The sequence below is a fragment of the Chionomys nivalis genome, chromosome 22, assembly GCF_950005125.1.
Source record: "Chionomys nivalis chromosome 22, mChiNiv1.1, whole genome shotgun sequence".
Taxonomy (NCBI): Eukaryota; Metazoa; Chordata; class Mammalia; order Rodentia; family Cricetidae; genus Chionomys; species Chionomys nivalis.
The window spans coordinates 26,999,096-27,025,442 of NC_080107.1; the positions used below are offsets into that span (position 1 = coordinate 26,999,096).

The following is a 26,347-nucleotide window of genomic DNA, read 5'->3' on the forward strand; positions in this document are numbered from 1 at the left end:
GTTTAGAATAGAGATATGGAAATATGCACATAACTTTATTTCTTAGCAAGAACTGAAAAATAGCAAGATTTTAAAGTAATTAAACTCTTAACCCATTTCATTAATTTTTTTGCAAAAAAAAAATGACCATTTTTATTTTAGTACAAATACAAAGATGGCTACCGTAAGCAGCTGGGCCACCACATTGGGGCACGGAACATCGAAGATGACCCCAAGATGATGTGGTCCATGCACGTGGCCAAGATCCAGAGTGACAGGGAGTACAAGAAGGACTTTGAGAAGTGGAAGACCAAGTTCAGCAGCCCGGTGGACATGCTGGGCGTGGTGCTGGCCAAGAAGTGCCAGACCCTGGTCAGCGACGTGGACTACAAAAACTACCTACACCAGTGGACGTGTCTGCCTGACCAGAATGACGTCATCCATGCTCGGCAGGCCTATGACCTCCAGAGCGATGTGAGTGCTGAGACCTATGGGAATCCCACTCCTGGTAGTAATTCACAATAACGTTAATGTTTAATATTGGGTAGAGCCCTCAGGGAGCTGCCGCATCTTACTTCTACTTCTCAGTTTTTCAACTGCGCTCTATATATTTTTTAAACGAGAACCTTATATATTCTACAAGATGAAATACAATTTTGCCTTCATATATTTTTTTCTGATTTTTAAAGACAGGGTTTCTCCGTAGCTTTGGAACCTGTCCTAGAACTCACTCTGCAGACTAGGCTAGCCTTGAACTCAGAGATCCACCTGATTCTGTCTCACGAGTGCTGGGATTAAAGGTGTGTGTCACCACCGCCTGGCTTGCCTTGTTTTTAAAGACTTTTACAAAGCTTAAGGTTTCCCAAGGTTTCCAGTCCTTATTCTTCATTTTTGAGACCAAGTGTCATAAGCTCAGTAGCACTCGCTCTCATGTTGGATCTCACTAGAACATTTAAAATCTTTTAGCGGATGAAGGGAAATGGCTGGGTTCCCACTGGGTCTCTGGATGTGGTGAAGTGTAAGACCCACACGGAGATTCTTGGCGATAACATCTGCCCTTTCCCTCTTCCCAGAATGTGTACAAGTCAGATCTCCAGTGGCTGAGAGGCATTGGCTGGGTCCCCATCGGGTCTCTGGATGTGGTCAAGTGCAAGAGGGCCGCGGAGATCCTGAGTGACAACATCTACCGCCAGCCTCCAAACAAGTTCAAGTTCACCAGTGTGACGGATTCTCTGGAGCAGGTGCTGGCCAAGAGCAACGCCCTCAACATGAACAAGGTGAGCCCAGTCTAAGGAAAACCAAAGCAGAAGTGTCATCATTTAGAATGAGTATCTATGGTCTCTAAGTTGGTCTTCTTTTATTTTATCCAGTTAAATTCTTATCCTAAGTACAGTGGTTTACTTGAGTTCTATATATCCTTATAGAAAAATTTCAAATACAGACAGGGGAGTTTCTGCTTTGTTGTCTCTTTGTGAAATGGTCAGTCAGTGTTACAAATAGAATTCCTTGGGGCTGGAGAGATGGTTCGGCAGCTAAGAGTGCCTACTGCGCATGCCAAGGAGCCAAGTCAGTGCCTTCACCCATGCCAGTCAGCTAACAACCGTCTGCAAGAACAGCTTCGAGGGATCTGATTTCTCTTGACCTCCATGGGCATCTGCACTCATGTACACAGACCCAAACAGACTCACATGCGTGCACAGGATTAAAAATATAAAAATATAAAATCGGGCTGGAGAGATGGCTCAGCTGTTAAAGGCTAGGCTCACAACCAAAAATATGCCGCGCCCCGCGCCCCTGTGTCTGTACTCGGTGCACTTTTTTTACCCAGTTCACAAGCTTCAGGAAAGGGGGCTGGAGATTGAGAATACAGACGCAGAGACAGACCGACACGTAGATCTTTAACACTGATACTAAAACCCCAAGAATACCCCCTTTATTGGTTTCAGGGGCAGATTATATAGAGAGAGCCACACCCCAGCCAAACCCACCAGAAACCACTCTCCTGCCCTCAGGAACTCCTGAAGGTCTCGTGCTCAGAGCAGCTGTAGGCACTCAGATCAGGGGATTACAAGAAATTCAGGATCTGGGGTCTCACTGCTCCCAACATCTCCCCCCTAAATTTTTTATAAAACAGAAGACCCTCCTGACCACACAGCCTTTTGGTCTCTACTGCACCTAGATTCACTTTGGCCAGCACTCTATTGAACCTGTACTCAGGAGAGAGTGACAGCTTCTCCTCAGGAGAATACTGGCGTTTAGGGAACACAAGAGAGCAACTTAACCTGTAAGACAGGTAGATTCAGGTATCCCAGAGACTGTTGGTTCCTCATACTATTTCCCACACACCCTCTTCCCCTCAAGTGAACAGGGGTGTGTGACCATTTCAGACTCGGGACTTTTAGGAGTGGCTTTGCCATGACCCCAGGAGCAGTCCCCTAAATAACATACCCCAGCTGCCATACCCCCGTGGCACATTCATTCTTGTCAGCTGAGTGCATGGAAGACACCTTCTCCCTCGTGCACCTCTTTGGCTTCCCTAGCAGCCCAGCTGATCCTGCTTCTGCTAAGTGACCATATGCTGCATTCTCATGGGTTGTCTGATCTTACACAGAATTCAGAAATGAATGCCCATGGCAACAGGCGTTAAGATTGCCAGCAATAGGGTCTCCAATCACCACTGGACCCAGCCTCCCATTTGAGCTATGGTATTCAACCAGCCCTTTGGCTAAACAGTTCCAATCTGGTGTGCTGATTGTCACATTTCAAGGGCTATTCAAGTAACCATCGAGTTGTTTCACCACATAAGAGGCATTAGCAATATTGACAGATGTCACACAAATGGAATGATGAACGACACATTTGTTGTACTAGCCATAGGTCCACCTGTCCTACAATAGGGGCAGTCTCTTGATTTAAATTCGCTGTGTGCAGAGCCTGGAACTACCACTGCCTTCTCCTTGCCCTGCGGCTGCGTTCTCAGGCAGCCCAGTGGGGTCTGTGCTCCAGCTTGCCTCAGCTCCAGCACTTGCTGTTGCACCTGCCGACACTCTGCTGGGGCATCCGCCAGGCTAAGCACCAACTGGGCTGAGGCAATGTGCCTTCCACCACAGCCACCTAGCAAAGCTCTGCTCCAGCTGCCTTCTAGCAGAAGGGTGGAGCAGAACTCAGGGAAGCAGGCTTGCTGCTCTGCAACCACTGAAGGGGCCCCACTTAAATTATCTCTTAGGGAATTTGGGCGTTGTCAATCTGTCTGGCTACTTCCTGCTGAGCGGGGACGCTGCATTCTTGGGGGTATTTACTGCAATTTACTGCCATTTTCCAGCCGCACTGGAAGGTGGAGGCACGGCAAGGTGGAGCGGCAGGCTCCAACCCCGTCGGGGTGGGGCGGATCCCGTCCTGGCCAGTTGCCCCAGGCTGGGACAGAGGTCCAGGCCAACAGGTCTTGTCGCGGTCCTGCTGCGCTTCTGCGCCCTGAGGCCCGCCCTGAAAGCGGACCTAGAGTTCTTGCCTTGTCGGTCCTCGAGGCAGGTCCCAGGGAGAAGGCAGTGGCAGTTCCAGGCTCCGCACACAACGAATTTAAATCAAGAGACTGCCCCTATTGTAGGACAGGTGGACCTATGGCTAGTACAACAAATGTGTCGTTCATCATTCCGTTTGTGTGACATCTGTCAATATTGCTAATGCCTCTTATGTGGTGAAACAACTCGATGGTTACTTGAATAGCCCTTGAAATGTGACAATCAGCACACCAGATTGTACTGTTTAGCCAAAGGGCTGGTTGAATACCATAGCTCAAGTGGGAGGCTGGGTCCAGTGGTGATTGGAGACCCCATTGCTGGCAATCTTAACGCCTGTTGCCATGGGCATTCATTTCTGAATTCTGTGTAAGATCAGACAACCCATGAGAATGCAGCATATGGTCACTTAGCAGAAGCAGGATCAGCTGGGCTGCTAGGGAAGCCAAAGAGGTGCACGAGGGAGAAGGTGTCTTCCATGCACTCAGCTGACAAGAATGAATGTGCCACGGGGGTATGGCAGCTGGGGTATGTTATTTAGGGGACTGCTCCTGGGGTCATGGCAAAGCCACTCCTAAAAGTCCCGAGTCTGAAATGGTCACACACCCCTGTTCACTTGAGGGGAAGAGGGTGTGTGGGAAATAGTATGAGGAACCAACAGTCTCTGGGATACCTGAATCTACCTGTCTTACAGGTTAAGTTGCTCTCTTGTGTTCCCTAAACGCCAGTATTCTCCTGAGGAGAAGCTGTCACTCTCTCCTGAGTACAGGTTCAATAGAGTGCTGGCCAAAGTGAATCTAGGTGCAGTAGAGACCAAAAGGCTGTGTGGACAGGAGGGTCTTCTGCTTTATAAAAAATTTAGGGGGGAGATGTTGGGAGCAGTGAGACCCCAGATCCTGAATTTCTTGTAAACAACTTGTTTTCCCCTGATCTGAGTGCCTACAGCTGCTCTGAGCACGAGACCTTCAGGAGTTCCTGATGGCAGGAGAGTGATTTCTGGTGGGTTTGGCTGGGGCGTGGCTATCTCTATATAATCTGCCCCTGAACACAATAAAGGGCATTCTTGGGGAATTCAAGGATGACCCGTGTTGCTGTCTCTCTGTCTGTGTGTGTGTCTGTGTATTTTAACCTCCAGCCTCCTTGCCCGAAGCTAGCGAACTGGGTAATAGCGCACCGAGTACAGACACAGGGGCGTGGTGCGCGGCAAAAATATAAAAATATTAAAATCGAATGGCTGTTTGGGGCTCAACATCTTTTTCTTTTTCTTGGTTTTTCAAGACAGGGTTTCTCTGTGTAACAGCCCTGGCTGACCTGGAACTAGCTCTTGTAGACCAGGCTGGCCTTGAACTCACAGAGATCCGCCTGCCTGTGCCTCCCAAGTGCTGGGCATAAAGGCGTGCACCACCACTGCCTGGCTCAACATCTTTTAAGTCTGTTAAAATAATGTATGGTTGGTATTGAATCTTTTTTCTTAAAACTTATGAGAAGAGTTTTAATATAGCCATAGTAAACATGGATATATAAATATGCTGGGAAATACATGATTTTAAAATTTTAATTGGGTTTTGAGTGACCTGGTAGTGTGTGTGTGTCTGCTTGTCTATTTTTCTGAGATTAATATATATTTATATTTAGTTATAGTAGATACACTCTAGTCAATCCCTTTGATTTTTTATAGGGTAAACTATGTACACAGTACAGTAGGCAAGAGGCTGTTTTTCAGTTGTTTTTTTTTTTCTGTTCATGGTCTCTTCATGAAAACTCCTGTTTAAAACATGTTTGGGTTATTTTTTTTCTGATCCTTGTATTGTTTTCTCCTTCACAGCGCTTGTACACAGAAGCCTGGGAGAAAGACAAGACCCAAATCCACATTATGCCTGATACACCCGAAATTATGTTGGCCAGACAAAATAAAATAAACTACAGTGAGGTAAGACCTACCTGCTCTTGATTTTCTTCATCTGCTCACACTGACTTTTGCTGAGGTAGGAACGTCAGACTGTCACTCAGCGTGTCATGATGCAGTCCACTCTTCTTGGGTTTGGGTTTATACTCATTATCTTACTTTAAATTTGGATATAGTTGAATCAAAAATTAGAAAGACAAACACAAAAGTATCAACCCTTACAATCAACCAGTAATAAGTAAATAATGATTTCAACTAAAAGTAGTTATTGCTGGAGCTAGAAAGGTGGGTCAGCGGGTAAAGCAGTGCTATGCAAACGTCATGGCCTGAGCTCAGACCCCGTGAAACCATGTGAAGCCAGACGTGCTAAGTGAGCACCTTAATTCCAGAATGAATGAAAGGTGAGGGTAGAGGCAGAATTCCTGAAAATCCCCAGGCGAGCTAGCCAGGCACACACAGGAGAGGGCATCTCAAACAGGATGGAGAGTGAAAACCGACACTCAAGGTTGTCCTCTGACGCCACAAGTGCACTGTGGTGTGTGTGCCTGGACACACACGCACGCGCGCACACACACACACACTTGTGCACACACACAGGGGAGGGGTAGGGAAAAGGAGATGCATACATGCAAAGATCCACAGAAACTGTGTTGTTCATCAAATTGGGACTTGTTTTAAAATGTATTCTGCATATTTGCTTTCTTCAGTTGCCTCATCTATAAAGTATCTAGAAACTTTTGAGATGACAAAAATCTATACTATGGGTAGGATGGGAACTGATGTAGTAATGGGCTAATAAATTTTAATGTCTTTGTTTTACCCTCAAGTCACCATGAAAATTAGTATAAGAGGGCCCCAAGAGAGATGCATGGATTTCCCTGGCAAGGGGAAGTAGAAGAAAATTAAATGTATTTAATATATTTGAAATAGCAAAGTTTATTAACAAGATCCAAATGCAAATGAGGTTTTTTTTAAATTCATCATTTTCAAAATTGCCTAAGAGCAATCAAACAAATTTCTCTTGCCATTGAAGTTTATTAGATGCATTAGAATCTAAGGGGAAATAATTACAGGGCAGAATTGCTACTACATAAGTAGTTTCTTACTCGATTGTCCTTGTCCAGGTGGAGAATCTGATTGATTCAAGTATTCTGATCTTTAAGCTTTTACTCTCAAGACTTGATCAAGTTTTTATCTTATCTGTATTCATCTGTTAATACACATCTATTTGTAATAACAGAGTCTTAAAGAAAAGGCATGTTTCTTATCTCATATAGCAAAGACTAACCAATGAAAAGGGTGAGATTTTCCTTCCTCTATCATCAAAGAACAGACTCATCAATAATATCTGACCAGCCCTGGCTCATCCTCATTAGGGTGGGCTTCTGCCCCAGCCAAGCCTCATTAGGGTGGGCTTCTCCCCTGGTTCTGCCACATTAAGGGGTCTCATGCCCCAGCTCAACCATGTTAGGGGGGAGATCCTGCCATGACTCAGTCACTTTAGGAGTCTCCTGCCCCAGCTCAGCCAAACTGGGGTAGGTTTCTCTGTTGAACCTGGCCTTGCTGAGCCTCAGGCAGATGCAGCTAACTTCTGTCCCAGGTTGTGATGAGGCTCCTGCTTACCTGAGGAGAAATGAAATAGATTTTCCTTTTAGACTAGTAAGAGAAGATCGGGATATTTTTTAATTCTAAAATTTCCAACTTGGTTTATTTTCTTTAAAATGTCAAGATTAATTCCCCAGCCCCTGTTTTCTGAAGATGAGGTTTAAGAATGGCCCTCGTAAATGACTGTGAAAGGCATTGCCAAGGGCTTTTACCCCACAGTTCACTCCTTGACTGTAAATGAAACGAACACACCTCAACTTTGTCTCCTGTACGCTCCTGTAGCTATTCTAGCTACCCTGCCCGTGTGACTTCCCAAAACAAGCTTTAAATCATGACCTTGGAAGCCGGGCGGTGGTGGCGCACGCCTTTGATCCCAGCACTCGGGAGGCAGAGGCAGATGGATCTCTGTGAGTTCGAGGCCAGCCTGGTCTACAAGAGCTAGTGCCAGGACAGGAACCAAAGGCTACGGAGAAACCCTGTCTCAAAAAATCCAAAAAAAAAAAAAAAAAAAAATCATGACCTTGGAGATAATGAAAAGTGCTGTCTGCCTCAAAACACCGTGCCTCTTTCAAAGGTTGGAAAAACTAAAGAAATCTGACCTGAGGTCATGAGTTGGCTCCAGACCATTTTTCTCGATTGTACCATGAGGTCATAGTTAAGCCTTTGTTCTGGGATGAAAAAATATAATAGATGGATGATAGGATTTTACAGCTATTAAAGAAATATTCTGGGGCTGTAGAGGTGACTGGGCAATTAAGAGGGCTCCCTACTCTTCCTGAGGACCCAGGACCCTAGCACCTAGCACTCCACATAGATTAGCTCACAGCCACCTGTAACTCTAGCTCCAGGGGATCTACTGGCATATATTCACTTGGCAAATATTCACACAGACACGTATACATACCCATAAATAAGGAAATAAATCTTCTGTTAAAAAAGTTTAGGAGTGAAGTTTGTAGTGACTGTAATTTTCTCTCAATTGGTTGAATAATTTAAATAAATTTAATTTTTTAATTTAAAATGCCGTAGAGCATTTGATTTAATCTGCAGCATTAAAGTGGTCTTTATTGATAGAGAAATATAGATAGCAAATAAAAAAAGAAATATCTACGACATAAAAAAGGAGTGCAGGAGAGAAATACAAAAAAGGCGATAAGTTGGATGCTCACTGAGGTTGACCTTGTTGTGAAACTTTCTACAGGTTTTGAGAGAGGACAAGACCCACTCTGAAGTGTCAGAGCATCTGTTAAAATCTCTGCCCAAGCGTGGTTATGTAAGGGCCTTACTTTCTAAAAGCACAAAGCACACTTGTGTCACTAGCATGGTGCCGTACATCTGAGGCACCATACACACAAAACTGTGCGGAATGACCATTTAATTCGTTCGTGGTCATCAGAATCTTTTCCATTCAAAGCTCAGTGAGCTTCTCAAAGTAACATGTCTCATTAAGAAATCTAGTAACTTTTTACAATTAAGATTTGTTTAAGTAAATATTTTGCCAAGCGTGGTGCACATATCTCAGCACCAAGGAACAAAAGGTCTGAGGGTTGTAAGTTCCAGGCCAGCCTGGGCTACATAGTGAGACACTGTCATGAAATCAGATAACCAACAAAGTTGGTCAAAATTTGTGAACAAAGAAATCTTTAAGATGCCTTCTGTCACAGAAATTGAACAGTGACAATGTTTTCTCAGTTCAAATTAAAAACAGAATCTTTTCTTTTCCTGGCTCGTGAGTCTTTGGTATTTGCTGTCGCTGTGTCTGCTACCAATTTCCAGCAGCTGAGACCAATTACTAATGGGCAATTAAATATTAGCAGAGACTTCTTAAAGTGTTAGCCCGGTCTCATTGCGGCATGCTTTTGATCATGAGCACATGCTTACAGTGATTTGTTGTATATTATCAGAGTGGTGCTGGCTATCAGAGTTGTCCTTGTTTCAAACCTGGAATCCTTGCATCCTTCTTCACTGGTTTATGAATGGAGTAAGTGCTTACTGACTTAAACACCACCAAGAACTTCGTGTCTAAAACCTGTAAGGATGTGCAAGAAGGCGTCACATTACAATTTATTGAATGCAAAATTTCCATTTAACTTAATAGCTTGGAAAAATTCTTTTTGTTTCGTTGTTTTGTTTCAGTTAAGACTGCATGGTTCTACATCCAAGGGTTGTCTTCTTTTGACCCCCTGTCCCCAAAATGTGGATTTCTCTAACTGTGAATGTGGGTTCTCTAACTAAAAGTGTCTTCCCTCTTTCCCCAGAGCCTCTATCGCCAGGCCATGGAAGAAGCTAAGAAGGAAGGCTACGACTTGAGAAGCGATGCCATTCCCATCGTGGCCGCCAAGGCTTCCCGGGACATCGCTAGTGATGTAAGCACTGACTCGGCACCCAGTCAGGCCAGCCCCTGGCACAGGGATCCCCCTTCTGTAACACTGTAGGACCTCTCATTGCTGCTCACTCACCTCACCAACCCCACTGAGTAGAGGTAGGACCTGGATAACCCGCTCATGATCCCAGGCTTATAGTCTACACTGTGCTGTGCTCTCTTGATCTTTCTTTTTGTCTTTGTTATATAGAGTAGGCGTCTCACAGTCAGACGGACTGTGTTGAACTGCTCATGAATGCTCATGATACACTGGAGAGAATGGAGCCAAACATGAAATGGGCGTAGCTAAGTTTGCCCATACAGGAAGGAAGGTGGAGGATAGCCAAAGGCTGAAGGCCACTGTTTCTGTACTCTGAAGATGAAGATAGCAGATTCCTGGACATGTTTAAAATTATCCAAAACTAGAAGCAGTGTCCAACTTCATAGCTTTTAAACCTTTTTTGTTAAGGTTGGAAAAGGTGAAACTGACTACAGTAACTATTGATTAAACGTATGATCCAATAGTGCTCCATATTTTCCCACTGTCAGGCAAAACGGCCCTATAACTTCCTCATCTTATGAAACCCAAACTCCACACCTACTAAATAACAGGATTTGTCTATTTCAAAACGATGCCTCCCGGCTTACATGTATGCTTCTGGAGGCTGTACATAGTTTGAGTAACATACATGCTATATTTCTCTGCCTTTCCAAGGAGAAGCCTGGGAGCCACGTAGGCACACACCCCAGGGTGCTCTCTAGCAGGCTGCCTGGTAGGGCTTCTGGGGCACTGGATTAGCTTGTGGCTGTGACTGGACGGCCTCTTCCAGTCATCACTTTTGGCCAGTTTTTGCCAGCATATGATTCTGCGACTTTATAGAAGGAGCAGTGGGGTTCTTCTCGCCCCGAGGCATGGCGTCACAGGAGCAGCCGGCAGAGGTCCTCTCCACCTCCTCCCTCCTCCTTACGCTCTGGGTTGCGTCTCTTTCAGTACAAATATAAAGAAGCCTACCGGAAGCAGTTGGGTCACCACATTGGCGCCCGAGCCATACACGATGATCCCAAGATGATGTGGTCCCTCCACATTGCCAAAGTGCAGAGTGATCGTGAATATAAAAAAGAGTTTGAGAAATACAAGACAAGATACAGCAGCCCAGTGGACATGCTCGGGATTGTGTTAGCCAAGAAGTGTCAGACCTTGGTCAGTGACGTGGACTACAAACACCTCCTGCACGAATGGACTTGCCTGCCCGACCAGAATGATGTCATACAGGCACGGAAAGCATATGACCTCCAGAGTGATGTAAGTATCCCTGGTATGGGATAAAAGCATATCAGAAGAAAGTCTGTGAGATTCTGACTAGTGTCAAGGACCGGGAATCTAAATGTCCCTGTAAGTAGGAATTTCTCATTGGGAACCCCTCCAAAAGTTGTGGGTAAAAAGGAAGTAAATACTATCAATGTTATACAGAATTTAGCTTCCTAGTGATTCGGGCTTCTTTTGTCTGAATCATCTTACACTTAGCCCTCAAAATAACATTCCTGACCCAGACATAGTGGCTCACACCTGTAAAGTTCTGGGGAACCTTGGAAGTGAAGGCAGGAAGATTGGGAGTTCAAAGCCAGCCTTAGCTATAAGAATGGAAGGAGGGGAGGAAGGGAGGAAGGGAGGAAGGGAGGAAGGGAGGAAGGAAGGAAGGAAGGAAGGAAGGAAAGAAGGAAGGATCACTAGTGACATTTTGACCAGCAAAGTAGAAGCGAAAAGAGAATACATATTGGCAGCAGCTAATGGAGAGTGGGAATAAAAGTACATTGTTTTATATTACTTGATAACTGCTAGTACTTAAATTTACAAGAAGAAAAATATGAAGACATCCTTGCTTTTTCAAAACCAGTTGTCTTACATTAGCAGTTCGCTCAGGAATGAACTGGATAAAATACCTAAAATCTTTCCATCAGAGCATCTCCTTTACTCTCCTGATGGCTGGCCTTTTAGAGATGGAAATTAAAGCAGGGGTCTTGTGATTGCCATACTTTGTGCCATTGGTCTGCTCATGTGGTTTAATTTGGAATGATTAGAACACATTTGCCAAGGCTTAAGGAATGCTGGTCCTCTGTGAAAGATCTTGTAAAATCCTTTAGGACAGGATAATGTCCCTTTTTTTAAAAAGCTCAAGAAAAAAAATCTTTAGAGAATTCAAGGCTATTAGGCAGGGACCGGTGTCTGAGTATGCTGCCAGTTTTATCTGTTCAGCAAAAAAGTCTATTTTTTTCATTAATTTTTAAAGGTTTTCGGACATGTACATATTATACAGAGCATATTTCTACACACACCCACCTATCCTCAGCATTCATGTTTCTTGAGTGTGATGTGCCTTGAGATGACTCACAAGAGTTAACACGTCTCTTACCCGTTGGTCTTCAGAATCTGTACAAGGCCGACCTTGAGTGGATGAAAGGCATTGGCTGGGTTCCCATTGGTTCCCTGGAAGTCGTTAAAGCCAAGAGGGCCACAGAGATACTAAGCGATAATATCTACCGCCAGCGTCCAGACACATTGAAATTTACCAGCATCACCGACTCGCTGGAGCAGGTGCTGGCGAAGAACAACGCAATAAACATGAACAAGGTGAGTCTTCACGCTCCCCCATGCAGCCCGAGAGTTACCACAGGGCAAGACAGCGGCTCCGGCATGCTGTTATGTCTCGGAGTTACTCTGAGGTGTATCATTACCTGCTCAAATGATTTCAGTTGGCATATGAAATGTGCTTTGATTGTTCTCCCCTCGTCTCTCCCATTCCCTTTGTCATACAGCCCCTTTTGTCTTATTCCCCACCCAGTCTCTCTTCTGCTTTCGTGTGATGTGGGTTCATTTTTCTTTCCCTTGTTTCCTCCACACTTTTTAACTTTTCTTGACCTTCTTTCTAGTTTTTGAAGACTTTACCTACGTTTTCACTTGTTGACATCTATTACATTTTATTTACTTACTTACATTGTGTGTATATATATATGTATACACACACAATACATGTATACATATATATGTGTGTGTATACTCATGTGTGCCATGGCATGCATGTGGAGGTTAGATGACAACCTGTGGGACTAAATTACCTCCCATTACCATGTGAGTCCCTGGAATCAGATTGTCAGGCTTGGTAGCAAGCACCCTTACACACTGAGCCATCTTGCCAGCTCTCTCACTCTCTCTTGAGAGAGTAAAAACTAGTGTTTACATATTAGAACAAGTAGGTTTTTGCTTTCTAAGTTTATATTACCTATCTTAATATACTAATATACTAATATTACATGTTTATACTTAATATACTAAATATACATGGTTTTCTACTTAAATATGTTTATTACTTGGTGATACTTCAAAATATTAAATTCTTGTTTAAAGTACCATGAAAAAGAGGAGTGAAGTTGAGAGAGAGATGTTTTGGGGGACAGGAACTCAAACAGGGCAAGTACCTGGGACCAGGGGCTGATACAGAGGCCATGGAGGGTGCTGCTTACTGACTTGCTGCCCATGGCTTGCTCTGCATTTCTTATAGAACCCAGGACCACCAGCCTAGGGATGGCCCCACCCACAATGGGCTTTGCCCTTCCCAACCAATCCACTAATTAAGAAAATGGTCAACAGGCTTACCTACCGCCTGTTCTTACGGAAACATGTCAGTTGAAGTTCAGGTCTGTCAAATGACTCTGGGCAGTGTCAAGTTGACATAAAACAGCATATATTCATTGATGACATTTTCAATGAATAAATTTGAAATATTGCTTAAAATGCATGCATATTATATGTAAAGCTTGGCATGATTGTCCATGTTTGTAATCCCAGTGCTTGGAAGGCAAAGGCAGGAAGATTCGGAGTTCAAGGTTATATGTAATGATTTTGAAGCTAAACTGAGCTGTAGGAAACCCTGTCTCAGAAAAGAAACAACAAATAATTCTTTCTTGGATTTTTAAATACCGAAGCCTAATTATATCTTGCAGAATGGTTGAATTGTTTAATAATTGAAGTATTTATAAACTTTTAGTAATGAACAAAGGAATGCAGCCTTAATAAATTTAGTTCTACTTTGTATCAAAGAGATAACAATTTCTGTGAACACCAAAATAATTTTCTCCTTTTTGTAATAGCGCTTGTACACGGAAGCCTGGGACAACGACAAGAAAACCATCCACGTCATGCCCGACACGCCAGAGATCATGCTGGCCAAACTCAACAGGATAAACTATAGCGATGTGAGTATCCAGAGAGGCCAAATGAGGGATTGTGATGCTTCCCTTCATTAAATGCTTTTCCTAATTTATTACCTACCCTGTAACTGACATTGTTGGCAAAAGAAACAGCTCGCCCTTGACTTAACCCTGGGCTATGTGGTGGGTCCACAAGGAAGACCAAGCTTTTGTTACCAGACAGGAAGTGGAGTGCTTGTGGGGAAGTATCCTGAGTATCACTCCTCCTCTATGACCCTCCGTGGGCCAGCCATGGTACAGCAGCCAAATGTGGATGTTCCCCCAACATGCTTTCAGATTTACCAGTCAGGAAAACCTGATGCCCAAGGACCTGTGGCCTGTGAAGCGTAATTGTCCGTGACACCGCCACTGTGTTTAGGGGATTCATTTCAGTTGAAATGGCGACAGGAAGCTCTTCCGAAAGGGGTGGTGACTAAGGGCTCTCTCCACAGAAACTCTACAAAGTGTCGCTGGAAGAGGCCAAGAAGCAAGGCTACGACCTGCGCCTGGACGCCATTCCTATCCGAGCAGCCAAGGCATCGAGAGAGATTGCTAGTGATGTAAGTTGACTTTTTTTTTTTTTTAAGAAGCGTTTCTTTAAAATGTTGTCAGAGGGACAGTTTCAGGGTGTTTGTCGCCAGCCCTTGCTTGTACTTCCAAGTTTCATCCTCCTTTAGTGCCCCCCATACGTAGTTAAAATGAGAAGGGTGGCTTTTGAGCATTAAAAGTAGTTAGTTTCTAAGCCGGGCGGTGGTGGCGCACGCCTTTAATCCCAGCACTTGGGAGGCAGAGGCTGGCGGATCTCTGGGAGTTCGAGGCCAGCCTGGTCTACAAGAGCTAGTTCCAGGACAGGCACCAAAACTACAGAGAAACCCTGTGTCAAAAAACCAAAAAAAAAAAAAGTAGTTAGTTTCTAAACCCCAAGGAATGACTTTTGGCAAATGTAGGTGATGCTGACCGACTCATAAGGAGAATAGCTTCTTGGCACATAAACTCTACCTAAATGGGATGCATATCCATGACCAAGGAATTCATTCTAAGGTCTAACAACAAGAGAAATATTCTAAAATATCTTTAATGTTAATGGTTAAAAAAAAAACACTAAGTTTATTTGGAATTCAATGTATACTGGGTAGTGTAGCTTAGAGAAAGAAAGAATACAAAATACAAGGAGCCCTGAAGTGTAGGCTCAACCCTGTTACAAACATATTGAACTGTGACCATCAGGATCCTACTCTATAAATTGGGTCGGGTAATAGTCTTTGTTCTGCTTGATAATGGTGGGAAAATACACAGAAGTAGTATGCGCTCCTTTCATCAGATTTGCGTGACTTTTCTTTCTCCAGTACAAGTACAAGGAAGGCTACCGCAAGCAGCTGGGCCACCACATTGGGGCCAGGAACATCGAAGATGACCCCAAGATGATGTGGTCCATGCATGTGGCCAAGATCCAGAGTGACCGGGAGTACAAGAAGGACTTTGAGAAGTGGAAGACCAAGTACAGCAGCCCGGTGGACATGCTGGGCGTGGTGCTGGCCAAGAAATGCCAGATCTTGGTCAGCGATATAGACTACAAGCATCCTCTGCATGAGTGGACCTGCCTGCCCGATCAGAATGACGTCATTCAGGCGCGGAAGGCCTATGACCTGCAAAGCGATGTAAGTGGGTCTGATGTCCTTCAGCCATGTCTTCAAACAGTTCAATGGGGGAAATCTTAGATTTTCAGTGTCAGAGAATCTTTGGGAAGCTTAATAAAACCCATGAAATATACATAAAATAAGCATTGAGCTCAAAGGATGCCAAGCATATTGAGAACAATTATGAAAATATTCAACCAAAACTGAGATATGATCATATGTGTACTTATTTATTAACACATTCAATAGTTACAGCCCTACCTTATAATAACTAGTTCTAAGTATAATAACTAATTCCAAAGAAAAGTGAAAGGAATAAATATTTTAAGAAGTCTGTAACATCTGCAATAACACAAGTGTCCATAGCACATATTCCTAAGACACATGTAGTATTAATAGTACTGTATAGTTATACTTGTTTGAATGCTATGTTTCAGTTAAATGTTAATAAAAATATGGATGTTAGATTTAGTTATGTCCAAGTTCACTGATGTCAGGTTAAGGAGTCCTGATTTAAAGCAAACTAATTTCCCAATTGGACTGATGGCGGCATCCTTTCTTGGATGCAATTTTCTTATAGGAAATGTCAGTAATAATTTGTGAATGAATGTTTAGGAATGAGACATGAACATTTTGGCCAATTTCTAGGAAACTGAAATATTGTAGTGACCTAAAACTACAAGGGACACTTTTGTCAGCAGTTGACACCCTGTGACCTCCCAGACACCCCCTTGTTAGTTCAGTAACTTGTTTTGATTGGGCTCTGACTAAATAGTTGCTTTTGAAAGATTATGAAAGTAATGGTATTGCAAAATTACAGGGAAAAAAAGTTCTTCAAAAACCATAAAAATAAAATGTTTCCCTTAGAAGAAGTGTTCTCTTAGAGCTGATTATTTAAATCCAATGGAAAAAAAAATGAATTCCAAGACAAGTCATAAAAGACTTAGAATAAGCACAAGGAAAAACAGGATCTAGAAGCACACACATACAAAGCCGTGTGAGAGTGCTACTTTTATTCGCATTCACAAGTGCTCAGTTGGTAGTATTCACCCTGTGTCTGTCATAACTATCTGAGAAGGCTGCTGCCAAACAGCATAGGAGCCCACTGTGTTCCAGGAGAATTATTCCCACGTGAAGAGCTGTGAGCATCACACCAGACGGCAAGCACCTTTCCCTAGAAGCCAGGCAGTAATGTCCCTAATGTTTTGTTCCACTGAAATCAAATGTTGAAGAGATTTGATGGGTCTCAGAAATGCGGTGAACAGCCGGGCGGTAGTGGCGCACGCCTTTAATCCCAGCACTTGGGAGGCAGAGGCAGGCGGATCTCTGTGAGTTCGAGACCAGCCTGGTCTACAAGAGCTAGTTCCAGGATAGGCTCCAAAACCACAGAGAAACCCTGTCTCGAAAAACCAAAAAAAAAAAAAAAAAAAAATGCGGTGAACAACAGCCAACTCTAGGGACATGGTATTTGATAAGCGTTTTTAAACAAAGATGGTTCTTCCTGAAATTGTACACAGCTACAGTTCAGTAGTTATTTTGTATGTGTTCAGTCAGTCAGACGCCAGGATGACGAGGCGACGTCTCAATGCTTAACACTTTGGTTTCTAGGCTGTCTACAAAGCTGATCTTGAGTGGCTGAGAGGCATCGGATGGGTTCCCATTGGCTCCGTCGAGGTCGAGAAGGTGAAGAGAGCCGGCGAAATCTTGAGTGACAGGAAGTATCGCCAGCCTGCAGACCAGCTCAAGTTCACTTGTATCACCGACACCCCGGAAATCGTCCTGGCGAAAAATAATGCCATCACAATGAGCAAGGTGAGCCGTTAGCAGCTGTCTGCCTGTCCACTCAGGCCTGCCGTGGACTTGAACCATGAGGCAGGGAATGGCGGGGTGAGCCAGGGAACAACAATCAGGAGAGAACCCACTTCTGCAGCCTCCTGTAGAAGGACTGCAGGAATTCTAGCTAACTTCTGGTGCTTTTCTCCAACTGTGCCCTCTAACCATGGGTGCACGTGAAAGCTGAGCCTGGAGATCATCTCCCTGCACCAGTGCACATGCCCCCTCAGCTGCGACCTGCCTCTACATGAAACATTGGCCCAGGTGGGGCAGACGTAGGCCCCTGGTTCTCTTGGTCCGTGGTTCATGCCACAGCCTATCTGCCTCTTTTGTTCCGCTGACTTAGGCTGTGAGAATCCCCTTTAGAAACCGAGCTGGTATTGTTATCACACAAGAGAGAAGAATGTTTTCCTCAGAGTCCCATCTGTCTGTTCATCTTTTATCAAACCAGTAGCTCCTTAGTGGGTGCATGTGCATTCCAGGTTGAGTCGAACTGAGAGGAGTTCTAACCCTGCCTGGGTATCTTTCGCTTCTTCTGTTGTGAGAGTGAGTTCTCAGAAGAGAATTAGAAATACATCTAGGAGAGAGCTTGCAGAATAAAACTCCAGTGACCAGTTTACACCAAGAACAATCACAAAGGAGGACAGAGAAAGAGGCAGAGAGAAGCTACTGTGACCTTTAGACAAGAGCAGTAGGAACCGCACGCTTCATTCTCAGGGACACTCAGCTTCCAACAAGTTGGGTTGAGCTTCGCCCGTAGGCTGACTTCTCTGTGTACGACCTCTGCTATGTAACCAAGTGCTCTCCAGGAGTTCTAAGAGGAAGCTCAGGGTTCAGTGGGTGAAAAGGATTCACAGTTCAGCCATCATATTGGTTTATAGGAGCACTCAGGCCATGCCCAGTTGTCTCCGTGTTGCCATGTTTTACTGTTTACTTCCTTTAGAAGGCTGTATTCGTAGTAAAAACAGGTTACGGTCGAGGGGAACTAACGTGACTGGGTTCAGCAGAAGGCTTTACTCTCCTTCTCCACAGCATTTATACACGGAAGCTTGGGATGCCGACAAAGCCTCCATCCATGTCATGCCAGACACCCCTGAAATCCTGCTGGCCAAGAGCAATTCTGCCAATATCAGCCAGGTAAGAGGGGCCCTCGGGTGGTGTTTACGTCTCTGTAGAAGCCATTAAAATGTTTTTCCTTTTCAACGATGCCTTCTTTGGGAGTGGCCTGGTTGGGTTTCTAAAACAGTTCCATTCTCTGTTGTGTTTTGCCTTCTACCTAGAAACTATACACCAAAGGCTGGGATGAATCGAAGATGAAGGACTATGACCTGAGAGAGGATGCTATTTCCATCAAGAGTGCCAAGGCCTCCAGGGATATTGCCAGCGATGTGAGTGCCTTCCCTTTAGATCCTGTGCTTTTTCCCATAGTGCCGAGCATTCTGCAATTGCTTCTTTGTGCATTTCTCCAGATAGTACCCTCCCATTCATTTTGCAGAGAATACATTTTGGAATTAAAGTGGCTGCAAGGAAAATTCTCAAAATGAGGATATATTAATCATTACACTCTTTTAAATTTAACTTATTCTATTTTAGGTGTGTGTTTGCCTACATGTACGTCTGTGCACTGTATGGGTGGCTCAAGGAAGCTGGAAGAGGGCATGTGATCCTCCAGAACTGTATAGGTTGTGAGCTGGAAATAGCATCTCATCCTCTGGAAGAGCAGCCAGTACCGTTAACCACCGAACCAGCTCTCCAGCCCAGCTATTTGCACAATAGCAGAGGAGCATAAAAATTATACTGAGATGTTAGAAAGTTGAGATCTGAAATTCTTGTGCATACCACGTGATCTAAACCTGGTTTTTCTTGAATTGGTTTCTGGCGTTTTAGTACAAATACAAGGAAGCCTATGAAAAGCAGAAAGGCCACCACATCGGCGCCCAGAGCGTGGAAGACGATCCCAGGATCATGTGTGCCATGCACGCAGGGAAGATCCACAGTGACAGGGAGTACAAGAAGGAATTCCAGAAGTGGAAGACCAAGTTCAGCAGCCCTGTGGACATGCTGGGCGTGGTGCTGGCCAAGAAGTGCCAGACCCTGGTCAGCGACGTGGACTACAGGAACTACCTGCACCAGTGGACGTGTTTGCCTGATCAGAACGACATCATTCAAGCCAAGAAGGCCTATGAGCTGCAGAGCGATGTATGTAGCATGAGCTTGGGGAGGAAGGGGAGGCAGGGATGTTTGCTAGTTGTTCAGTCGGAGCCTGTGGGTATAGATCTGTAGGCTGTGAATAGCCCGGGGAGGGGAGGAGGGGAGGTATCATTCATAGTGTTTAATAAAAAAAAAAAATGGCAAGCAAAATGCAGAGATGAAAGCTCTACTGAGGGCCATGTCTTTTATTTCTGAACTATCTTTATGCCATTTGTAATTTCTGGCAAATCAATACATCATAATAACAGATATAGTAAATCTGAACGTTTTAAAATGATTATCACCACTTCCAAAATGCTAAACAGGATGTGAGTTATTTGTCACGGGGTTAAAATGGAGTGAGAGTCAACACAGGTTTCTTTTAAACCTTCCCTAGTTACGTAATTGTTTTAACATTTCAAATAAGCATATTGTGGGATTCATAAATACTGCTATATTAATGGATAGTAGAAGTAACTGTGTTTCCACCAATTACTTTTGTCATCAGTATTAAAACCCCTGCATCCTCTGAGAACACAGCTCTTTCTCGTGTACTACCAATATCCCCCATGCTCCTCCGCCCATCTCCTCAAACCCTTGGGTTTTCAGCTACTAGAGGGCATGTCTAACATTCGCAACACTGTGGTCTGACATCTTGGCAGAGTGTGTATAAAGCAGACCTGGAGTGGCTGCGTGGGATTGGCTGGATACCAGAGGGCTCCGTAGAAATGACCAGAGTGAAGGGCGCTCAGGACCTCGTGAACGAAAGACTGTACAGGACACGACCAGAGGCCCTGAAGTTCACCTCCATTGTGGACACTCCCGAAGTTGTCCTAGCAAAAGCCAATTCTCTTCAAATGAGCGAGGTACGAGTCACCCATCTATTAAGCTTTTGTGTTTCTGGATAGTGTTCAGGTAAAGACAAGTAAAGCTGAACCAGACTGTTTTCTTCAAAGATTTCCAATGAGCGTGCAGACCTGAGGGTCTCTTAACTAACTTAATGCAGCCACATTGGAAATAGCACTCTGATAGGGAGAACGTGTCTTTCCCTTCTCACAGGGACTTTGAAGCGCTAAACTGAAAGATGTCACTCCACAGTAATTCCAGGAAATGAGTATTTTACTCTTACTAGTACCAAGGCACAGGACATAATACTACCTAGTAGTGTGGCATTGCACGAGGCAAGAGTTGGCAGAGAAACAGATCCAGTGTGACCTTTCTAAAGATGTATATGTAGAAAGAGATTGCAGTCTTAAGAAACTGGCTCATGTGGTTATGCAGGCTGGCAATTTTAGAATCTGCAGAACAGATTAGAAGGTTAGAGACCCAGGGGACAATCGCAGCTCAATGTTGTGGGTGGTTTCTTACAGAATTCCTTCTGGATGGGGAAGATGAGAGTTTAACAACCTTCAACTGATGGATGAGGCCCATCCACACAATGGAGAGCTCACTGTGTTATTTGTAGTCTCCTGAATATTTTCAGGATCTGTCTGAATACTAGTGCCTGCTCAGTTGAGCCTCAAATTTGCCATTCTAAGCACATACAGAAACATTTGCTTTTTTAGATAAAGTTGTTGCTAAGACTTAATGTTTCGGCTGTCCATTCTCTGTTGCTGAGCTGACGTGATGTTTCCTTTTGTCCTCAGAGGCTGTATCAGGAAGCCTGGAATAAAGACAAAACCAATATCAGCATTCCCCTGGACACTCCAGCCATGCTGCAGGCTCAGATCAATGCCTTGCAGATTAGCAATGTAAGAGAAATACCGTGGTGTGGGAAAAGCCCCTATCCTCTTGCTAATGAGTAGTGCCCATTCTGTTGGTGCTAATTTCTTTTTCTTTAGCTTCCGTGGATAGAAGTTCTGTCTTTTAAGAGGTTATCGTATCTGGGTTATATCACACCTTTAATCCCAGCACTTGGGAGACAGAGACAGGCAGATCTCTGAGTTTGAGGCCAGCCTAGTCTACAGAGTGAGTTCCAGGACAACCAAAGCTACACAGAGAATCCCTGTCTTGAAGAACAAGCAAAGAGAAACATTGCACAAATGCATGGCTGAGCGTCTAGACTGTAGGTGTTCTCTCTTTGTCCTTGAAAGGTGTTCTCCCCATGGTCAACGACTGTGCCTTCGTTCCTCATGTATTCCTGAAATAATAAAACCCTAGTCAAGTGCTTCCATGCCCAACAGTGCCTACTGCCATCTTAGGTCTTCTGATGAGATCTTCTTGTTTGACATTCCAAAGTCAAGTGATAGGCAAAGTAAAATTTTAATTACATTCAAAGATCGTGAGTTAATATCACATTCCTTCAAAAGAATACTCTGAGTTAAAGAACAAAATTAAAGGTAAACCTTAGGAGGTCTTCACGGACCTTAATGAAGCATCCTTGGTTTCACTGTCCAGTCTGAAGTCTCCACATACTGGGGAAGAGGGAGGTTTTCAAATGCACACCATGTTGGGGTGAAAGTAAATATTCCGCCATTGGTACCACTAGATGCTTAGCTTTAAATTTTACATCAGAGGTATTCCTGCTACAAAGCAAGCATCCAGCAGCAAAGGGACTCAGCGACGCATGTTTTTCTTGCACTGCCTTTACATTATGAATTATGATATCTGCTATGCCTGCTACTAGTCTGTCTTCATTTTCCAAACAAACCTGTGCTCTGGCTCTCTAGAAACTCTATCAAAAAGACTGGGATGAAGCCAAGCAGAAAGGCTATGACTTACGAGCGGATGCCATTGAAATCAAGCATGCCAAAGCCTCCAGAGAAATCGCCAGTGAGGTAACTTCCTTCTGCTCTGGGATTTTTCTCCCCCATAAACAAATGGACTACTTCAGTAACCCTGTTTCCTTTCTTTAACCCATGCAAACAGCTGCATTTTGTGTTGTATATTGTTTATCAGTAACAATGAAATATGAAACTGCTTTTAAATTTTTGGGTGAAAATGTAGGAACCAATACCCTGTCATTATATCCCCAAATATTTCTGGCATTCTCCAGTTGTCATTCGGTACAACTCTTCAGGCTGAAATCACATTTTTATCAAATATTTTATGCTAGAGGCTTATATATAATATTTCAGCTACATTTTCAATTTCACTTCCTACTAATCCAAAGTTCACAAGCAGTAACATGGTCCAAGCCATCCCCTACTCCCAGCTCCAAGCCTCAAATACGCCTTCCTTTCTCTGCTTCCTCTCCTTGCCTCATCTGTACCCATAGCTGCTTCCTCCTCCTCGGCCCTCATTTTCTCCCCTTACCTACAGCTTAATCCCAATTCTCTCTCTGTTTGATCCAAATACTTCCAGGTTGCCCCAAAGGGCACCATCCCCTCCAAAGCTTATCAGATGGAGGCCATTGTCCACAGGCCTATTGTCATTTCCTGTTTGAAACCAGTGACCTTGCTTTATGAAAAACGTATATTTTTCTAGTCTCTAAAACCGTGCCTATGACTCTTCCATACCTGAGACCCCTTCAGTGCCCTCGGGTCTGTCTGTCTGAACCCTTCGCCTACCTAGCAACCTCATTACTGTGCCGTCTTCTTCTGAATTATAGGACGGTATAGGACCTGCCTCACTGAAACACTATGAGAATTAACTATTTTATTATACCTGCCACTGTGTGATTATTTTTTAATTTAAAAACATTATTTTAGTGTGGATGAACCTCACAGATCTGAAGCTCTTGTCTTAATAGTTATTGCTCAGAAATTTTAGATTTGTATGTTATTCTAATTACGTATTTTCTTCCTGATTAAAATAGTCTGCCTAAAATATTCCTGATTTCTTTAGACTCGAGCAGATAACGGCTTTCAGTATTGAGCCAATTTGCATTAAAATTAAGATTCTGAAATAACTTAAAGGAAATATATCAATATTTTATGTCTTTTTCTCTTTCTTTCCCCGCAATATTAGTACAAATACAAAGAAGGTTACAGAAAGCAACTGGGCCACCATGTGGGTTTCCGCAGCCTGCAAGATGACCCCAAGTTGGTATGGTCTATACATGCTGCCAAGATCCAGAGTGACAGGGAATACAAGAAAGCCTATGAGAAGTCTAAAGGGATTTACAACACACCCTTGGACATGATGTCAATCGTTCAAGCCAAGAAATGCCAAGTACTGGTCAGCGACGTTGATTACCGTAATTACCTGCACCAGTGGACTTGTCTGCCGGATCAGAACGACGTGATCCAGGCTAAGAAAGCCTACGAGCTGCAGAGTGATGTGCGTATGTCTTTGTCTCCAGGGAGATGGTGTGTGCGGGTCTAAGTGTAGTGTACGCTCTAGAGACATCCTTTAGACAGTAATCTTCTAAGGCATTCTGGACAATCCAGGGTAACAGTAGGAGCTGTCCTGACATCTCCTGTCTTGTGAAGGATTCTTGTTGATGGTAGCAACATCCTATTCACCAAGATAAAATAATCAGTCTTGTTCTGTGTAATTCAGTAGAAAATATTGGTTCCACTGTTCTGATCTTTGCATGATCAGCTATCTAAATTTCAGAAACAGATAGAGACATAAGGAAATGTTGGTTTAATTCAATTGACACATGTAGAAAATACTATAGAGATATTTTATAAAGGGCTCCTTCCCTAATATTCCTATAGCTTCTATTCCCAGTGGTTCAAGAGAGACCATGAGCTTCTTCTAGAGACAGGTGCCAGAGATAAAACACGCAAAGATTCACGTTTAATCTGAATGCCCTTTGGCTGACTTACAGAGGGGTTCTGTGCGGTGTTCAAGTATCGGATTCTACTGGCTAACCTGAGTCTTCTCACTGTGTGTTTCCCCCCTGTGTAGAATGTGTACAAGTCAGACCTGGAATGGATGAAGGGTATCGGATGGTTGACAGAGGGTTCTGTGGACGTCGTACGAGTGAAGAATGCTCAGAATCTTCTGAACGAGAGGTTGTATCGTATAGGGCCTGAGGCCTACAAATTCACTAGCATTGTCGACACCCCAGAAGTGATCCTGGCGAAGACCAACGCTGTGCAGATCAGTCAGGTAAGCTGGTGTGGTTCTGTGTCCAGGAGAACTCTCAGTCGAGGGGAATTCAGATGGTGAACTTCAAATTGCCACTATCACAGGAAGTAAGATCTGGGGCACAGCTGAGTCCACATCTTCAGCCAGTCAGCCATCTCTGTAATCGACACATCTTGGGTCAAAACAACTGAGTCCAAACTCTGCACATTTTAATTGCATCTAAAGTTGCAAACTAAAATGCTATTTAGTACTATAACCACAGAACTGTCACTTATGCATGGCTACTCAATGATGATGTAGACTGAGAAGTCCTGGAACAATCCCATCTTTAGGCATCACAACAGTTATTTTGGCTAAGAAAGCAAAGTCTTAATTAGCATTGTCTAGTATCAGAATTGCCTATCATATAGACTGAAGGGTCACATAATTAGATGTGGGATTGGGCAAGAGTTTTTACTAGCATACTTAAATCTATATTGTATCATACACAGATTATTCATGAAATTATTTAGTATTTGTAAATAAAATGCAGTATATATGTACACACACACACACTCGTGTGGTAAGGGACTCCATAATCTGCTGTGCTCTTCCCATCCACCAGCCACTGTATCGCGATGCCTGGGACAAAGAGAAGGCGAACGTGAACGTGCCGGCTGACACGCCAGTGATGTTGCAGTCCAAACTCAATGCCATCCAGATTAGCAATGTAAGATGTCGTGGTATTTGCTTCACAGAGCACTCTCGTCTACACCTTCCTTTACTGTCCTCAGTGAAAACTGTGCCAAAAGCACAGCCCTTTTATTTCAAGTCTTTAAGACACTAGGAATTTGTATGTCTCTCTCTGCTTTTTATAGTGTAGAGATATATCCTTGTTGGAATGGGAAAGGCAATGGTTTCTCAAAAAAAAAAAGTAAAATGTAACTTAAACGTATTTGTAGCATATGGCTTGGTTTTCCTTTTCAGTGAGCCATCATTGTTTTTAATCTTAAAAGCCCACCAATTTATAGTTTTGTGATTTTTATATGGCTTTCTGTCTCTGAAATTTCTGACACACACTCATACACACACACACATACACACAATATTGGAGATTCCTTTACTGCGCACCTTGAAATGTGCTGGAAGTCAAATTGCGTGTGAGACTAGTCTGTCATGTAAATCCTGAGAAGATTTATGTTCAGCAGAAGTGTTCGCAACAGTTCATCTTTTACAATCAGTAACACAGTATTTTATTGTCACTGTCGAAAGTGTGTACAAGAGTTGTTCTTGATCTTAATGCTAACTCAGCAGCTCCCTCTTCAAACTTATTGTGGCATTGCACTCCCCATTTGCAGAAACAGTATCAGAAGGCTTGGGACGATGTCAAGATGACGGGTTATGATATACGTGCAGATGCCATTGGGATCCAGCATGCCAAGGCTTCTCGGGATATTGCCAGTGATGTAAGAGCTCTTCCTTGTTCACAAACACTGAGTCCTAGACACATGGGGAGGTGACTTAATTCCTCAAGAATTAGAGTAGAATGCCAGTAATTTTCCGAGTGTATTATTTTAAAATTCCAAATTCCAGAACAACTTGTCCAGTGATTTGAGAAGATTCATTGCCTGCTCTTAGTTCTACAATTCCTATATTTGTGCACAAACTTTTTCTCCCCTCCCCCCAAAAAATCTTAACATCAGTTGATTTACAAGAACACAGTTTGTTGGTTTAATGAACATGGAAAATGTTGCTATCACCCTGAAGTGTGACACATATACTATTCTTGGTTCCTTAGATAGTTTTCGGAAGCACAGGGACAAGTTTTCTTAATTGTAAAATTTTAATTTTAGTTAAAAATGTAAATTTAGTTTAAAAAGTAATTTTAATTTAAAACGAACCACAATTCATTGTAATGTAACAGATGTTGATTACCCTCTACTTATGCATTTATTTATATATAAGTTTAAAATTTCAAAATAACTCCAAGCAATTAATTAACATGATAGGGAGTATAGGGTTGTGGTTGTTTATGCTAAAGCATCTGAAGGTAGCAAGCAGTGACTGCAGTCTGGGAGACGCTGACGAGGCAGACGTCCAGGCGATGGGTCTTATT

General features: G+C 43.5%; 1 protein-coding gene across 19 annotated transcripts in view; it reads left to right on the plus strand.

The window, feature by feature from the left end:
- Neb (nebulin) overlaps window positions 1-26,347 on the plus strand; it is a 186,466-nt gene that overhangs the window by 89,057 nt on the left and 71,062 nt on the right. For all 19 annotated transcript variants that reach the window (XM_057755442.1, XM_057755424.1, XM_057755423.1 and 16 more), the window contains 20 exons: window positions 142-453; window positions 1,053-1,256; window positions 5,320-5,424; window positions 9,264-9,371; window positions 10,359-10,670; window positions 11,793-11,996; window positions 13,514-13,618; window positions 14,065-14,172; window positions 14,959-15,270; window positions 16,858-17,061; window positions 18,115-18,219; window positions 18,363-18,470; window positions 18,970-19,281; window positions 19,935-20,138; window positions 20,919-21,023; window positions 21,942-22,049; window positions 23,182-23,493; window positions 24,070-24,273; window positions 24,857-24,961; window positions 25,590-25,697. In XM_057755442.1, the coding sequence (XP_057611425.1) occupies window positions 142-453; window positions 1,053-1,256; window positions 5,320-5,424; window positions 9,264-9,371; window positions 10,359-10,670; window positions 11,793-11,996; window positions 13,514-13,618; window positions 14,065-14,172; window positions 14,959-15,270; window positions 16,858-17,061; window positions 18,115-18,219; window positions 18,363-18,470; window positions 18,970-19,281; window positions 19,935-20,138; window positions 20,919-21,023; window positions 21,942-22,049; window positions 23,182-23,493; window positions 24,070-24,273; window positions 24,857-24,961; window positions 25,590-25,697 (3,645 nt within the window). The remainder of the gene's footprint in view (window positions 1-141; window positions 454-1,052; window positions 1,257-5,319; window positions 5,425-9,263; window positions 9,372-10,358; window positions 10,671-11,792; window positions 11,997-13,513; window positions 13,619-14,064; window positions 14,173-14,958; window positions 15,271-16,857; window positions 17,062-18,114; window positions 18,220-18,362; window positions 18,471-18,969; window positions 19,282-19,934; window positions 20,139-20,918; window positions 21,024-21,941; window positions 22,050-23,181; window positions 23,494-24,069; window positions 24,274-24,856; window positions 24,962-25,589; window positions 25,698-26,347) is intronic.